Source organism: Mus musculus, chromosome 2, assembly GCF_000001635.26.
Source record: "Mus musculus strain C57BL/6J chromosome 2, GRCm38.p6 C57BL/6J".
Lineage (NCBI taxonomy): Eukaryota > Metazoa > Chordata > Mammalia > Rodentia > Muridae > Mus > Mus musculus.
Genome location: NC_000068.7, coordinates 181,001,175 through 181,016,782, shown reverse-complemented (window position 1 = coordinate 181,016,782; position 15,608 = coordinate 181,001,175). Strand labels below are relative to the sequence as shown.

At 51.2% G+C, this 15,608-nt stretch overlaps 1 protein-coding gene and 1 long non-coding RNA gene across 5 annotated transcripts in view; one reads left to right on the top strand and one right to left on the bottom strand.

Moving 5' to 3' along the window:
* The window catches only part of Col20a1 (collagen, type XX, alpha 1), a 34,223-nt gene that overhangs the window by 763 nt on the left and 17,852 nt on the right, over window positions 1-15,608 (bottom strand). For 3 of the 4 annotated variants that reach the window (NM_028518.1, XM_017319288.1, XM_006500727.3), the window contains 18 exons: window positions 15,440-15,569; window positions 14,416-14,454; window positions 13,300-13,438; window positions 9,936-10,078; window positions 9,548-9,657; window positions 9,058-9,216; window positions 8,910-8,987; window positions 8,177-8,263; window positions 7,353-7,406; window positions 3,621-3,716; window positions 3,494-3,547; window positions 3,340-3,393; window positions 2,860-2,913; window positions 1,924-1,995; window positions 1,321-1,356; window positions 1,174-1,240; window positions 926-1,093; window positions 451-528 (listed from right to left, as the gene is read on the bottom strand). In NM_028518.1, the coding sequence (NP_082794.1) occupies window positions 455-528; window positions 926-1,093; window positions 1,174-1,240; window positions 1,321-1,356; window positions 1,924-1,995; window positions 2,860-2,913; window positions 3,340-3,393; window positions 3,494-3,547; window positions 3,621-3,716; window positions 7,353-7,406; window positions 8,177-8,263; window positions 8,910-8,987; window positions 9,058-9,216; window positions 9,548-9,657; window positions 9,936-10,078; window positions 13,300-13,438; window positions 14,416-14,454; window positions 15,440-15,569 (1,614 nt within the window). In that variant the 3' untranslated portion in view covers window positions 451-454. The remainder of the gene's footprint in view (window positions 1-450; window positions 529-925; window positions 1,094-1,173; window positions 1,241-1,320; window positions 1,357-1,923; window positions 1,996-2,859; window positions 2,914-3,339; window positions 3,394-3,493; window positions 3,548-3,620; window positions 3,717-7,352; window positions 7,407-8,176; window positions 8,264-8,909; window positions 8,988-9,057; window positions 9,217-9,547; window positions 9,658-9,935; window positions 10,079-13,299; window positions 13,439-14,415; window positions 14,455-15,439; window positions 15,570-15,608) is intronic. The other variant, XM_017319287.1, reaches the window with a different exon arrangement.
* Window positions 1,087-4,792, top strand: Gm30797. Its single transcript, XR_375446.3, has 2 exons — window positions 1,087-3,700; window positions 4,444-4,792. It is a non-coding gene; the product is annotated as a predicted gene, 30797 (long non-coding RNA).

Here is a 15,608-nt window from a genome sequence, read left to right as displayed (position 1 = left end):
CAGCACATTCTGAGAACGGGAAGAGGTCATCTGGTGCTGCACCCTGTCTGCCTACTTCCAAGTCTTTCACACACACTCAGAGCCTCCAGAGTGCTCTGTCTGTGACCTCAGGTGCTCTCACCACATCAGGTGTTCACTGGAATACATACCTGAGATCCATCCTCTGTAAGCACCCCTCCCATTATAGGGCTTCTCCAAGACCCGTGAGCACCCACACTCCCGCAGCTCAAACCTCTCCTCCTCACTGTGGCTCCTCACACTTGCAGGCCCAAGCAGGGTCTGCAGGACAACCAGCCTCACAAGTATCAGCTCCACCCCATTCTCGAGGGCAGGACCTCTTCTCAGATAGAAGCAGCACCATCTTCCACTCTATCATTGTTCAGCAGAGCTCCCCTCCCTCCAGCTATCCCTCCTTCTTGTACCATGGCTGGCACAATGACAGAAATTCACCTGCTCACTCCAGGGATTCTGGGGTCTGCACCTCCTGCAGTCTAGGGTTGCTTGTGTGGCTGATAGTCACAGGCTCACCTGAGAGGAAAGGGGACATTCCAGGACTGGGGACGTAGCAGCTTCAGCTTCTTGTTCTCTGACCTGTCTGTCAGAGGAAGGCTGGGTCCTCTTGGGAGAAGCATGAGGCTCAACCCTTGGCCTAAGGCTAAGCACTCAGGATGCCAGCACATCGGGTCTTTGAGTCCCAAGCAAGTACCTTAGTGTGGGTTCATCAGCCAGAGCAGAGACTTTACAACTTCTAAATGCATGCTCTCTCTCTCTCTCTCTCTCTCTCTCTCTCTCTCTCTCTCACACACACACACACACACACACACACACACACACACACACACACACACACAAACACCCATGTGTGTGCAGGGAACCAGCCACTGTCTAATTCTAGAGTCCCTTCCTAAAGCAGGAAGCCTGATACCTTGGTCCTCAGGGCGGAGGATATGTCCCCAGTCTCCAGGAAGTAGAGCCTCGTTGTGTAATCCAGGATCTATAGATCTGGGTCTGCCTAGCTTAGCTGTCTCTGCCATGAAGGGCATTGGGGGACGGGCATTCTCATGGAGGAAGGAATTCAGCTTCAGCACATGTGCTGGGGAAGGAGACATCAGATGGGGCCCAGCTGATTTCTCATCCGCAAGGATGAGGCTGGGCAGGGTGGGTTTCACTCACTCCGTATGGCTGACTCGCAGGCCTGGCTCACCAGCTGGAAGATGGTGGCAAGGGACTGTGGCTCTCCCTAGAAAGAGGACGTGATTTGGGAACCCATGACAGGTGTCACAAGGGAGCCCCAATCTCCAGATTGTGGGCCTCACCCACCTTCTCTCCTCGTTCACCTTTGGACCCTGGTAGACCCTGTAGCAGGATAAAGGGAAAAGGCTGTCAGCATAGAGGCAGGGAGCTGCAGGCGTGGCAACATGGGTGGATGTGGTGGCAGGTTCCAGATGTGTATGTCTGCCCTCAGTTCCAGCCCAGAATGAGCAAGCGAGGCTGGACATCCACAGAGACAGCTCCAAGTGGATCTGGGAACGATCTGCAAAGAATCTATCCCCAGCCGTGCATTTTGTGCTGGGGAGGATAGGCAGAGCTCCCAAACAGGTGAAACACTGTCTAGAGAACAGACCCTCCCTTGGCCCAGAGGCAGGGCTGAGCCAAGAAAGCCACATCATCCTGCTTCTCCTTCAGCTGTGCCCACACTATAGAGCCCACTTCAGGGGCTCTAAGCTGCTGAGACCCTATTTCTCTTGACTGAAGATTAAAGGTGACCTTCTAAGGAGCTGGCTCCTCATAAGTCAGCTGCTGACTCCTTCCAACTCTGTGCCCCATGGAAGCCACAGGAAGCTCTGAGCAGGCAGATCTTCAATCAGGGAGGTCCCTGTTGTTTGGCTGCCTAGCTGGAGGTATGTGTGAGGGGGTACTTACTGTGGGACCCACAGCTCCTGGGGCTCCTCGCTCCCCATTGGTGCCCCTGGCCCCTGCCAAGCCCTGGAACCCCTGCAAAAATGCAGATATTAGAGTTTGAGGCCCAAGGAGTCCATTCCCCTGTCCTGGCTTGATATCCACAGTCCCAGTGCCCAGCGAGGTTAATTCTAGCTGCTCGCAGGCCTTGCCCTCCTCCCTAGCATGTTCTGAGTTCTGTCCCCAAACCAGTGTCTATAAGACAACCTTTAATCTTCATCCAGCACCCAGACTTTCCACCAGCACCCAGGACAAAACCCTACCTATGCTCAGTACTCAATCTCTCTCTGCATCCAGGGTAGACTATCCGCCCCTCACCCAGCACTGAAATGCTCCCTGCTAGGCTCTGGGTACTCTGGCAGAAACAATAGGATTCACCCAGACCCAGAGGGTAGTCCTTGCAGCATATCCTGGTGGTTCTCAGCTGCTGGCCTAGGGCACCCTCTCAAAGGTTCACTGGGTACAGAGCTCACAGTGAAGACCTTCTGGGATTGAGGAAAGAACGTCTTCTCAGGGTGAGGAACCCCGAGCCTTCCTTTGGGTCATAGGCTGCCTTTGATGTCCCAGCTGCTGGGAACTCTGACAGCCAGTCTAGACACCTAAGAGGCCCAGTTGGGAGCCCTGACACCCCTGCACTGTAGCGTTAGGGTGCAGGTATGATCAGGCCCACACAAGGACTCCTTTCCATAGGAACCTGTTCCAGGGGGCAAAGGGTCTTTTCTGGTGTAAATTAGGGATGCTTCAGTGTACAAACATTCGGATGCCCAGCAGAGCCCTGTGGAAGGCTGCAGTGGGAACAATTCCCTCCTCTACAGTGGTCTGGCAGGTGATGTTCAGTGCCTTTCTCCCAAACTATCTGCCCAGTTCCAGGGAGCCTTGGGGATTCTGGTCAGAGCCTACCCTGGGGCCAGGTGGTCCTGGCAGGCCAGCAGGTCCCTCCAGTCCTCTCATGCCCTGGTGAACAAAGAAGGGGAAAATTGAGATGGGGACTTCTATCAGCCCATGCTTTCTACAGTGATCACCCCAACATCCCCTGACAGATTCTTCTCGGCATTCTCTTCTGCCAACTTGATGCCCTTTGGGTCCAGGCTAGTACTACCCCAAGAAGGTGACCTACCCTGGTAAGGTGAGATATATAGCTTGCCCCAACTCTGATTAGAGTAGCTGCCTCCCTTCACCCCACCTCGGGATGACAGCATTTACCCTCAGCATGGGCTGAGATAGCTTTCTTCCTAGCCAGACCTTAGGAAGTAAGGCAGATGAAGCCTTGGGTGGAGAAGGAAGCCTCTCCACTTCCTTGTTCCCTCTAGCCTCTGTCTCCAAGACTCTACCTGAGCCCACTCTCTCCCACTCACCACCCACTGGGCCTGGAGCCAGTACCTTTGGTCCCTGTAGGCCAGTTTTCCCAGGGATGCCTTGCTGGCCAGAGAGGCCCTGTGAGGGAACAGAGATAGTCCACCAGGGCAGAGCCAATGTCATAGGCGAAGGAGGGTCCTGCCTATGCCATCACCCTGCCTTGGCCCTGTCACATTACCTGCAAGCCTGAAAGTCCCTGATCCCCCTTCTCTCCTTTGGCTCCTGGTGGCCCCTGGAGGGGAAGATGGACTGAGAGGTGGGAACAAAGACAGAAGGGAAGAAGACGCGTGCAGAGCAGCACTTACCATGGGTCCCTGGACTGCGCGGCCCTGGGTCCCTGGTGACCCCTGCTGACCTCCAGGGCCTTCAGGTCCTGTTTGTCCAGGTGGGCCCGGCTCCCCCTGGAGACACAAGGAGGGGCTGAGAAGGCACACCCTCTGTCCCTTCCTAGTCACCCCGTGCCCTCTGCACTCTGTCTGACGCCTACCCTGAGGGGATCCTGACAGGACCTTATCTATAGGGAATAATTAGCCTCTAGTCACATATTCAGAGCCATAGACAAGTCAAAATGGATCCAGGATTTGAAGCTAATTCCTCCACCCAATCCTGGTTCTTCTCTTCTGCTCTGGTTCCAAAGGGGGAAGGCTTGGAGAAGAAGTGTGCACAGAAATCACCAAGAGTAGTTCGCTGGGCTGATACAAGGGTACCGGTATCTCCTTAAGCTCTCAAACCCCAAACACCAACCTGGGTTCTCAAAAGCTCTAAGGCATGGATGACACCAGATGTTTAAACTGAGATTGGGGGAAACACTTCCAAACTTTTTTTTTTAATTAAGCAAATCAGTGCTCCAAACACGACACAGCAAACTGCTCAGTCTTATTAATGCACAACTATAAATAAAATACTAGCATGCAGAACACTGGCACATACTGAACAGTAATGAGGACCGTCACCATGCTGGCTCCCTAGTGACTGGAGAGGACTTCGAATGTGGGGAACCAGCAAAATTAATAGCAAGTAGCTTCAGGAAGAAAATTGCCTGATCGTGTCCATAATCACTGAACATGTGATATTGATATATATTTAATGTCTGTTTTTATTTGTTTTTCAAATTTCAAATAAATTAAGATGAAAGGAATTTTGCTATCACATGAAGACGAGTATCTGGTTAAGGGTCTGAATCAGCTCCACATCTAATGCATTACTATGAAGCCAAAGGGAAGATAAAGACATCTGTATTACATGACACCATTCGACAGAGTTCTATTTGCTACCATCACTACGAAAGAAAAAGAAAACAGAGTTATAAACACTGTGCTGGAGAGCACACGATCTCCTGTGACTCTGAAACACATGGAAGTAAACTAATCACAAGTAAGAGAAATGAGAAAGCTCGACACAAGGACGACCCTCAGTGCCACTTCTTTCTGAGTGCAGCTATAACCTGAACTTGACCCTAATAAAAACAACAACTGCATTTCCCAGTCTAAATGGATGAGTGGCTTCTACAGCTCAAAGTGAATAAGCAAGGAGGCCCAGACAGGGCTGGCAAGACTGCTCGGTGGTTAAAGGCATTTATCGCACTAGCCTGGTGACTTGGGTTCAGTCCCCGGAACTCCCACGAAGGTGAACGGAGAGAATAGAGTGGTCTTCTGACCCGCACGTGCATACATACAACCTGTTGTGGGTTGAATCTGCCTATGTTAAAGTTGTAGGTATGGAGGGCCACTGCCAGTGGACAGGCACGGTTTGGGCGGGCTCATAGCCTGGTAGACAAGCCAGCAGGGAGAGGTACGGCTAGATGAAGGTGGTACTAACTAGCAGGGCTGAATCCTCAAGAGATGGACTAGAGGCTGGGTTTTCAAGGAGTAGAGATGGCTTTTTCACCTTACACCATTGAGCTGGGGATGAACCAGCATGTGCAGGCCTGAAAGGCCTAGAAGTCCCAAAGAAGCCAGAGGATGTTCACTTCATACTCTAGGATTGGGGGAAGCCTTTTACACTTCTATTGTATTTAACACATTTGTTTTGTGTTTGTGGACAAGTGTGGAGGTCAGAGGATGACTTGAGAGTGTCGGCTCTGTCCTTTTATCGTGTGGGTCCTGAGAAGCATTCAAATGGTCAGACCTGGTGGCAGGCAACTTCACCTGCTGCTGGCTTTCCCACTTTGGGAGGTCATTTAAAATAGCCTACAAAATTCAAAACCCAGAAGAAACAGAGCAATAATGTAGACTAGACGAAACTTACCTTTAAAATCTATATAAAAACCAGCCACAAACAAGGTCAGAAGACACACAACTAACAGCAAGGAAGTCACAAGTCACTCCAACAGCACAGCTGACCCCAAACTAAAACTCCCTACAGTAGGAAGCTGGAGGACTTATTTCCAACAAGAAAATCTGGAAGCTTATGAAAGACTTCCAGGCTAGTCTAGACAACAAGAGTGAGACCCTTTCCCAAACCAACCAACCAAAGGAAAAACAAACAAAAAAATGAAAAAAAAAAAAAAAACAAACCATAGTTATGTCCATTTTCCCCACCAGACTGCCTAATATCAGCCAGTTATCCAGGAGTGGTTTGGAGCACAGCTGGCTCACCCTGGGAGAGCAGGTGCACATGTTCAGCTTCAAGGGGTCACAGCTGGCACTGTGCATCTAAGGACACAGGAGTCCATCCCCGAGGACAGTGGAACTCCTGCAGAATGTGCCCAGATAGGGAGGAGCAAGTACTGCAGTGTCTTTAGAGGGGGGCCAAGCACTCACTCCACTCACGGAAGGCTGACTACCTTACATATGTCCACAGTACAAAGACCTCAGCCAGCTCTGCCCAAAGATGCACAGTCCTCCCCAAGAGGCACTGTGCCAGGCTTAGGGCAGGGCACGGCGTGGGGGTGCAGTTTTACAGGCCCTTTGGAGGGCTAAAGGGAGGTGAAGGTCGAGGCAGGGGAGGAACATGTCCCCGAAGCCGCCACCACTTGCACATCTTGTACTCTGTACATGTGGCGCTGTGGTATGCCAATCTAGAAGCAGGCAAGAACGGCACCTTTTAGGCCACTGTGGGGATGGTACACTGCCTTCAGCTTCACACTCCTCGAACTAAGACCCTCATCCCCACACACCCCTGTGTTACGGAATGAGACCAGTTCTACAACTCTCCCCCAGAAGGAAATCATCCTGCAGCAGGCTGCCATTCAGCTGTTTTATCTGTCAGACTACAGCAAAGACGTCCTTTCCACGTCAGACGGTGTTTGCTAAGACTAACACATTCCCTGATAAAGGTTAGAGTGGAGCAAACACATACGTAACGTTCCCAGAGTCTGATTCCCTGGTTTTGTCTATGCGCCACGCATACTGAACTTGTAGTTTTCTCTGCTGTTCCCCAGCCTCAGACGGAAGGGCAAAGCACTGTCTGTGTTTGTCTCTGAGTAATCACCTGTAAACTCACTTTACTCATCAAGATTAACTTTCAGGTTTCATTTTTTTCTGGGCTGTTGGTGCCACCCCAGATATTAATTTTACATCTCAAAAAAACAAAAAACAAACAAAACAAAAGTCATCTGTACTCTGACATATCCACAGAGCTCTGCAGACTCAGACCCTCTCTCCAACATGCCCATAGACCCTGTGGACGGCACAAACTCAGAGGCTAGTCATGTTTGAAAACACTCTGAAACTCGGTCTCCCATGTGTTGTGGCTGGAGGAGTTAGCAAGTGTCTATGGAAGGGAGTGAACAGTGAATTGAGGAGCTGGGAAACCTGGACACACACACTGGCCCTCCCAAGCCTCAGTTTCCCCATCTGTGCCATGTTGGTGACCCTGCCTATGAGAGTGGGTGAAGAGCAAATATCCACTAAATACCAGGTTTGGGGCCAGATATCCAGCAGGTGATAGGGGAGCAGAAAATGATCCCTGGTTTCCCTGTGATGACAGATCCCTGCTTTTCTACAGGGGGGAGCCTTTCCCTGTACTCTGAGTGTGCAGGGTCCCTCCACTGCAGGCAGATCAGGTGTATGGCTCCTGTACTCCACAAGACCTACCTTGGGCCCTGGGTGCCCCTGCTGTCCTGGAGGGCCGTTCCTTCCAGGGAGACCCTGTGAAAATACAGACAGGACTGAGTACTAGCTCCACCGTAATCCTCAGTCACACTCAAACTCCCTCTTATCATCAGCTGTAGATTCCCATCTGTGTTGCTGGGGGAGGGGGGATTCTCTAAAATGGAAGATGTCCTTACTGCCTTCCTTCTCATTGCTGGGCATCCGAGGAAGTAAAGCAGATTTGAGGCCTATATACAATGAGACCTGTGGACCACCAAGAGCAAACTAAGTGCTATTGACACATGTCCTGACTCTGGAAGCATTGCAGCCCAAAAAACTGGCCCAGGATCCCTGGGCTTGCAGAGAGAGGAGACCAAAAGAGGTATGAACATCATTTAAAGATGCCATGGCCTGCCCAAGGTAGAGGGCTTATAGTGCTGGCCAACTCCTTTCCAGTACCCAGGCTACTGCAGTTTACAGTACAGTCCTGGAGACCAGCTGGACCTGGACTCATTCCGTCAGAAATATTGGAGAAACTCTTGATTTCCTGGCAGAGAAAGGCCGACATCTGCCCACAGATGGAGGGTACATCTAAGAGAACAAAGCTCAGCCACCATGCAGAGGGGCTGGCTGCACTGGGATGGTGGGCCTGATAGCCACAGAGGAAACCTGAGGACGCCTGCCCTCTGTGTAACATGCCTGTGGAGGGTTGTTGGTGGACCTAGTTTCCTGAAGGCTGAGGTGAGGGGCATAGGCAGACCACTCCACCCAAACCAATGGCAGCAGAAGTCGATGATCACCCCCAGAGGAGAAGATGTTGGACTCACCGGAGGGCCTTGGGGCCCTGGTGGCCCAGGGGTCTCAGATGAGTAGGCACAGGCTGAAGGGAAGGCCGGGCACGTCTCTCCATCCCTCTGGAAGAAAAGGAATCATTTGCTTAATGAACCATTCACCGGATCTCATCTGATTTAAGACTCAGCATTGTCAACAGACATCTGATTCCAGGAGACCTCTAGAGTCATCAACCAGAGGTAGAGCAGGTCAGAATCAGGGCTGCCAAGTCCTGAGTGTGCAGCAGGCTCAGGCACCCTTCCTAGACACCCACATGAACCCCATGGCATGATGGCATCTCCTTTTTCTCACTTTCCTCCCAGGCTCCTAGCATGTCCAAGCCCAGTGTGGGCTCCCAGGAGCTCACTAGTGAGGAAAGCTCTCAAGTCCCCAGCAGGCCTAGAATGAGCTTCCACCTGGGCCTAAAGAGAAGGGGAGAAAGCTTCTCTCTAGGGATGAGCAGGGACTTCTGACACATAGGTGTCACTGATGGAAACTGGATGTCCCAGTCCATGATAGCTACAGTAGCTATAGGTGAAGCTTCTTGGCCTTCCCCCAAATACCTGTGGGGGAATTCAGACCCCTGGACACCTCAGTCAGAAAGTCTGCTTTCATCTCTCTCAGCATAGTGGATCTAGGTAGACCATCTACCCCAGACTCTGTGTCACAGTGCCTTAGTGGCACTCTCACAGGGCCCAGGACAGTGGCCAGGGCCTTTTTGCCACCTACCAGTGCAGGAATCTCACAACACCTGTCCTTGTCTGCCCAGGTATCACTGCACACGATTTGCAACATCTGGAGCTGGAACTGTGAGGCAGGGAAGGTCAGGCCCTATAGGCAGAGCCCACCCATCCCATGAGACAAGGCCCAGACTCACTGTGGCTGAGCTGCTCCGTGGCCCTCTGGCCTTGGCTAGCCTCCCTAGTGTGATGAAACCACCTGTGGGTGGGCTGCCAGCATCCCCAATGGGACGCTCGGCCACCTTCCGACAGTCCACATAGAGTCTGACCTTAGAGTGGCCTACAGCTATATGTACCTGCAGAAACCACAGTAAGTCTCGCACCCCAGATCACATCAAGACAGATTAAAGGGGCCAACACATAGGGTCTGGGATCAAATTCTGACTCTACTCTGGAACCTACTGAGGCCTTGGCTTCTCAGAGAAAGCTGCTGAAGGAGCCTCCCCCCTCCCCGCCCCCCCAAAAAAGAGTTTGCTCTCTGACCCAAATTAAGGAGGGACAGTCAGAACAGCGGAGCACAAGGGTCAAAGGCTCTATATAAATCAGTGTTTGACTCTCACAGAAGACAACCACATGCAGGGAGGGACAGGCCAGAGGGTCAGGGCTCAGACAGACAGTTCCCAGGACCTTGTGGAAGCTTCCAAAGAAGATCTTCTTTGCATCCTGCAGGTCAAAGGTGACCTCCTGCAAGGCTGCCCGGGAATCATGGTTGAAGTAAGTCAGAGACTTTCTGCCAGCTGGCGGGGAGGATACAGAGCAGATGAGAATGGTTGAAAGAGAGAGGCAGTGATCAAAGGCCCTACCCAAGGCTGAGCGGGGGGGGGGGGGGCCCACAGTGCAAAGCCATGGGTATCTGTTCTCATTCATGGTGGGCGTCCATGCCTAGCTGCCTGGGGAGACCCACAGCTTGGTCTGGGGGTTGGCATCCTTGGACTCGTGTTCCATGAGGTTAAGAAAGTAGGCAGCAGCCCCCATCCCGCCCAACTGCCAAGGGTGATATGGGGTCCACAGTCACCATCCAGCAGAACCCCGAGGATGGGCTGGAAATCTTCAGCCATCATCTGCCACAGTGCAAAGGCTTCCCGGGGTGTCTCAGGGAGTAGACGCACAAGGAAGACAATGGTGTGTTCTGGTGGCAGGGTTGCTGGGTAGATGTCACTGGAGAGACAAGGGGGTGGGGCAGATTTCAGAGGACTCAACAGAGGTATTCTTGGTTCAGTTTCTCCATAAGGAACATAGAAGTGTAACAGAGCACACACACACACACACACACACACACACACACACACACACACCAAGGGCCCTGGGCCAACAGACCCTCTGCTCTCTGAAGCCAGGCCAAGACAACAATGGAGGCCACAGTGCAGGGTTGCTCTCACTGAGTACATGTGCTGAGTTATCTATCAGACCAGCAATGGGGGAGTCCATGCCCATGTGGATCCAGGCTAAGGGCAGATAATGGCAAAACAAGGAGTCTTGAGTAATGAATAAAATCATTCTTATCATTCTGCATCTCGCTATTTGCCTTTCATCTGCTCTCAGGATAAAAGCCAAGAGCTAGAAAAATACTAGCTCAGCCGTGAGCCTTTCTTTTCTTTTTTCTTTTCCTGGGGACAGGAACTCACCACATAGCCTGGGCTGGCATTAGAGTCATGGTAATCCTTTCTCAACCTCCTGAGTTCTAGGATTTGAGATGCTACCATGCACACAACAGTGCCACAGTTCTCTGAGCACAGTGACCGTGATGGTCTCACTATCATTTCTGGGGCAGCTCTCCATTCCACCACAGAAAGGATTCCTGTGCTCTCAACAGCCAGAGTCTCCTTGTACAGCAGCTGGCATGATGGGGGCCACTTGTGTTAAGTGGGCACTCTGAAGAAATTAGTCATCTGTCCTGCCCTCTTTTGAAGCCCAGAAAGGCAAATAGATAAACAGGAAAAGCCACCTATTTGAGGAAAGGATCAATGAAGGCAAATCACTACTGGGAATATAGGCAGCTTTGATTCAGTTTTGTGGCTAAGAGTAGAGACAGAGACAGCGAGGGAGATAAGAGAGGCAGAAATAAGACCACTCAACTGCCTACACTCCAGGTAAAGTGGCTTTGCCTCATGAGTTCAGTCCCCTGACCAGTTGAACCACCAGACTAGATCTTGGACTTGAAGGATGAACCTCCTGCTCTGTGGTAGAACCTCCCCACCATCAATGAAGGGGCATGTTGTAAAACATGGTCCTTCAAACAAAACAGCTGCCATCTTCATCAGATCAGCTATGCCTTCTAACAAGAGGTCATGTAACTGGACCTACTCATTGTTGATATCCCTCAGAGGAAGGGGCGGGGAATCATTGGAGTCTCTGAGATTCTGGCTACTCCCTCCTGCACAGTTATTTGCCTGTACTTCTGCCTTAACTGCATGCTGCCTTAGAGTCTCTAGAGTCTATACATTGGGAGAAGTTAACTGAAGGGGAGCACCATTTATGTGGCTATGTGGTAGTCACCATTCACACTGGGTAAAGTCTTCTGGTAGAGCTGCTTTAGGCTCCTGTAAGTAGCCTCTCACCCATGCTCTATAAGTGAGCCTAATTAATTCATTGGTTCCTGTGGGGCTTATGAGGAAGGGGTAGATGTCGCTTAGGTCTACCCAAGTTGGAAACAAGCACAAGTCTCACAACAGCACAAAAGTGGGGCAGAGTGGGAAAGAGGGACATTTGTAGCAAAGATAAAGAAGGAAAGAAGAGGCTGGTGAAGGAATTCAAAAGATAGTCATTAAGGTGAGGGAAAGCCTTGTACGCCAAGCCTGAAATGTGGGCCATGGACACATGAGAGCTGGATGACAAGGTCAAACACAAGGTACATGTGTCAATGGCCATGCCTGCCTCAAAGGACACTTCTCACAGCAAAGTGTGCAAGGAGGTTATACAGATGGAAACGTTCTCAATATCACTGTCACTGAGAAAGTGGAAAACCATATTGAGATACCGCCTTGTAGTCAGAAAGACAAAACCTACTGAGTGGTGGTGGAGAGAGGAGAGCCTTGCACAGTGTTAGGAGGGTAAATTAGTACAGGCACTATGGGAATGAAGGATCCTCACAAAAACAAAAGAACTACCAGATGGTGTGGTAAGTCCACCCCTGGGTACAAAGGAAATGAAATCAGACTTTGTGGTCACTGTACTCCACTCACCAGAGGCAAGAAATGGAGCCAATCAAGATGACCATTAAATTTTGAGTGAGAAATGAAGCTAGGTTCTGAGGACGGAGAGGTACGCATGCACCTCAGGGTAGGAACAGTAGTGGATGCTGAATGGTAAAAGCCACTGACATGTGAAGTCCAGGGAAGGAAGGGCATAAAGAACTGGAGTGTGGGTTCATCGAGGACGACCACAGACAGTCACCAGCCATGCAATTCATAAGACAGGAAGAGAAAACTTGGCTTGCACAGTAATAAAATAATAAGTGTTAGAATGAATAGCTATGCTTGCCCTTATATAACCATTAACTAAGTTACGTATCTATAGGAAAGGTGGTAAGCCTGTGTGGGTCTGAGATGAGCACACAGGAAGGGCATTCCCCAAGCCTCTCTCTTGCTTGACCAGGAGGCTTCTGCATGCACCTGCCCAAAATTTCTAACTGTTCTCATGGAGGGGCATAAACAGGGATGAGAGTCCCCAGCGTGCTGCCTGGGCCTGGACCCCAAGTTGTTGTGGAGGCCCATGGTGCCATGCTTGGTCCACTTGGGGGACTCCTTTCTTGCTCGTGGGAGTACCTGGTAGTGCTGTGAAGGTCAGGGCTTTTACATCTGTGGGGCTTATTTATATTTTTGTTACATGCCCAGGCCTCAGTTCTTCCAGGTTTGGGAAGTGAGCCTGTTACTCAACCATACTGTGTGGTTCAAAGTTCAGGCTAAAAACATGAGACACGGAGATATGGGTGCCTTCTAGATACTACGGGCTTTTGGGGCCTTCTCATGACTTCTGGGAAGCACCCACTTATTACAAACCTAGGATGGGGATAGATTTGCCAGTCAGGATACAGAGCAAACACAGAACCTCTTAGAAGGAACAATGCCATGGCTTCTATGCAGAATTTTGTGAATCTGAATGATCTCTGGGCCACATAGGAAAAAGTCCCATACATGACTTCAAGTCATGCTGGCTATGGAGCCTAATTCCACACACAAGACTTTATTAATCTGTCAAATGAGCATTTCTGGAGTGCACTGAGCTGAAACCAAACAGTCTATGGCCTGCTGACATGGTATCAGAAGCTAGTCAATTCTGGGACAGGGTCATGGCAGCTATGTGGCAGGCCCACACCAACTCTTCCCACCCAAATTACACAGTCCCCTCTTGTTCCCCCATTTCCCTTGGCTCCCTCGCACCTGACCCGACGCATCAGTTGAGCATCCTTGAAGAGAGTGAAGGTTGGGACCACACCCAAGGCTGAGGGCTCCATGGCAACTCCTCGAATAGAGGCATACTCCTTTGCCACGAGGCCAAAGGCCACCATCAGGTCAAACCCTGGTGGAACAGGGAATGGTGACCAGGAACAATTCAGTACTGCTAAATTTCCCTCTGGCCAACACAGAAGCCTCAGGCAGCCCCTTTTGCTCCCTGTAGCCTGAGGATTCTATGGTCCTGACCCCAGCTACAGGCTGAGGCTGTCTTATGAGCCACTGGGGTGATCAGTGTCATGGTGGATTCCTCCAGTTCCCCCCTCAAGTGTCAGCTCCTTTTACAGAATTAATTGGCACAAATAAGAGAGTGAAATCATGCCAGGTGGTGGTGGCCCATGCCTTTAATCCCAGCACTCGGGAGACAGAGGCAGGCGGATTTCTGAGTTCGAGGCCAGCCTGGTCTACAAAGTGAGTTCCAGGACAGCCAGGGATATACAGAGAAACCCTGTCTTGAAAAAAGAGAGAGAGAGAGAGAGAGAGAATGTGTTTATAACTGGTGCTTAACTGTGCACCAGCAGGTGTAGAGGCTCAGCTCTTCTGAGGTCTATTTCAAGGAAGCAGCCATGTCTACCCATCCCTGCTTCAGGGCAGCTTCAGGGCAATGGTAGCCCCACGCAGGCTCTCTTACTGGAAGTGGGTGAGGTATAGCTTCATACTACAGAGCCTACCTACCTACCCTGTATTTTAAGGCCCTCCCTTGCTGGACAGAATCATGCCTCATGATAAGCATCTGTTCTCACCCTCTTGCATAGTACTTATGAGGACTCCAGGCTTTGTATCGCTTACCCCAGATGCCTGGCAACAGGGAGCCACCTAGGGCCTAGACAGCTCAGCCTCTGCCCCTGCACATGCAGATGCTAACTTTGGAACCCTTAGTTCCCCCACTGTGAGACAGGAATAAAACTCCCCTGCCAGCCTTGCGGACCCTGTAATTGATCCTGGATCCTGGATGCCCCATGATCCTGCCCCAACCTTGGGAGAGTCAAGAAAACAGAGCAAGCAAACAACAGAACACAGCTGGCACAAATATACAGGACCTACCTGAGAGGGAACTGTCCGGGTGCAGGGCTGGGCAGGCTGCTGAGAGGACATGAAGGGTCTGGTGAGTCACAGCAAAGCTAGCCCAACTACCAGAAGGACCACTTCACGGCAATGTCAGGCCTCTGGTGAGCACAGGTGGACCTATGCTGAGGTAGGCGCCTGCTCCCCTTGACTCCCTTTGTCACACCAACCCTGCAGTCTCCATTCCTCACTGCCATCCTGGGATCACACTAAGTGGGCAGATGCTCCTGCCTACCCTGTACACCCCAGGCCAAAACCAAGGTTCCACTGGGGACTCTGCCTAAACACGTTATGGGCTCCAAATGAACTGTAGGCACCAGATGGTAGGGTCAGGGAGATGACTGGAAGCAGCACAGGTCTGGAGGAGGTAAGAAAGGGTACAGGCTGGCCCTGTAGCCAGTACAAGGCAGATGACATCACAGTCAGGGCTCCAGGCCCGGTGGTCATCCACTGAGCAGTGAGGGACTGATTGTGATAGGCATTTAGATTATAAGTGGATGACCCCAAAGGAGGCACTACAGCTGAGGTAGTAGGTGTGGCAGCCTCTGAAGGCCCTTTGACTTCAGCAGCTGTGGCTCCTAGGTAATTGTTCACAGCTAAGCTTGGCCTTGTGGGTTGGAGGATACCAGGCCACTAGAGACCTACCTGCCATGTCCTGTGGCATCAAGAGCAGGTCTTTTCTGGGCAGAACTCTCCATACTCTCTAGACATTTCCCAGTCACTCTGATCCAGCTTGCTCTATTTGCTTTAGGTACCCTGCTGTCCATGGCATCTCTACATTCTGTGTTGTACCTGGGGTTTCCCTGGGTATGAGGTCTCACTAGCTCCGGGATGTCACTGGTTCTGGTGCCTCACTGAATCTGGGGTCTCACTGGATCTAGTATCTGGCCTACTCTGGAGTATGACCAGTTCTAAAGCCTGACTGGGCCTAGCATCTAGCTGGACCTTGAGTCTGGCTTGGGCTTGGTATTTAGAAAGAGCTGCAGCATTGGTGACCACTAACCTGTGCGGTATGTGGCAGACACTGCCATGCTCTCCCCTGCTCTGTAGACAGCTGAGACCAGGACCCTGTACTTCGTGGCAGACATCAGATCACGAAGCACGGCATGGCTCCTGGTGCCTGGTACAGAGATCTGTGGAAGGAGGAGGCCCCTGAGCCTCTCCTCTTAGAC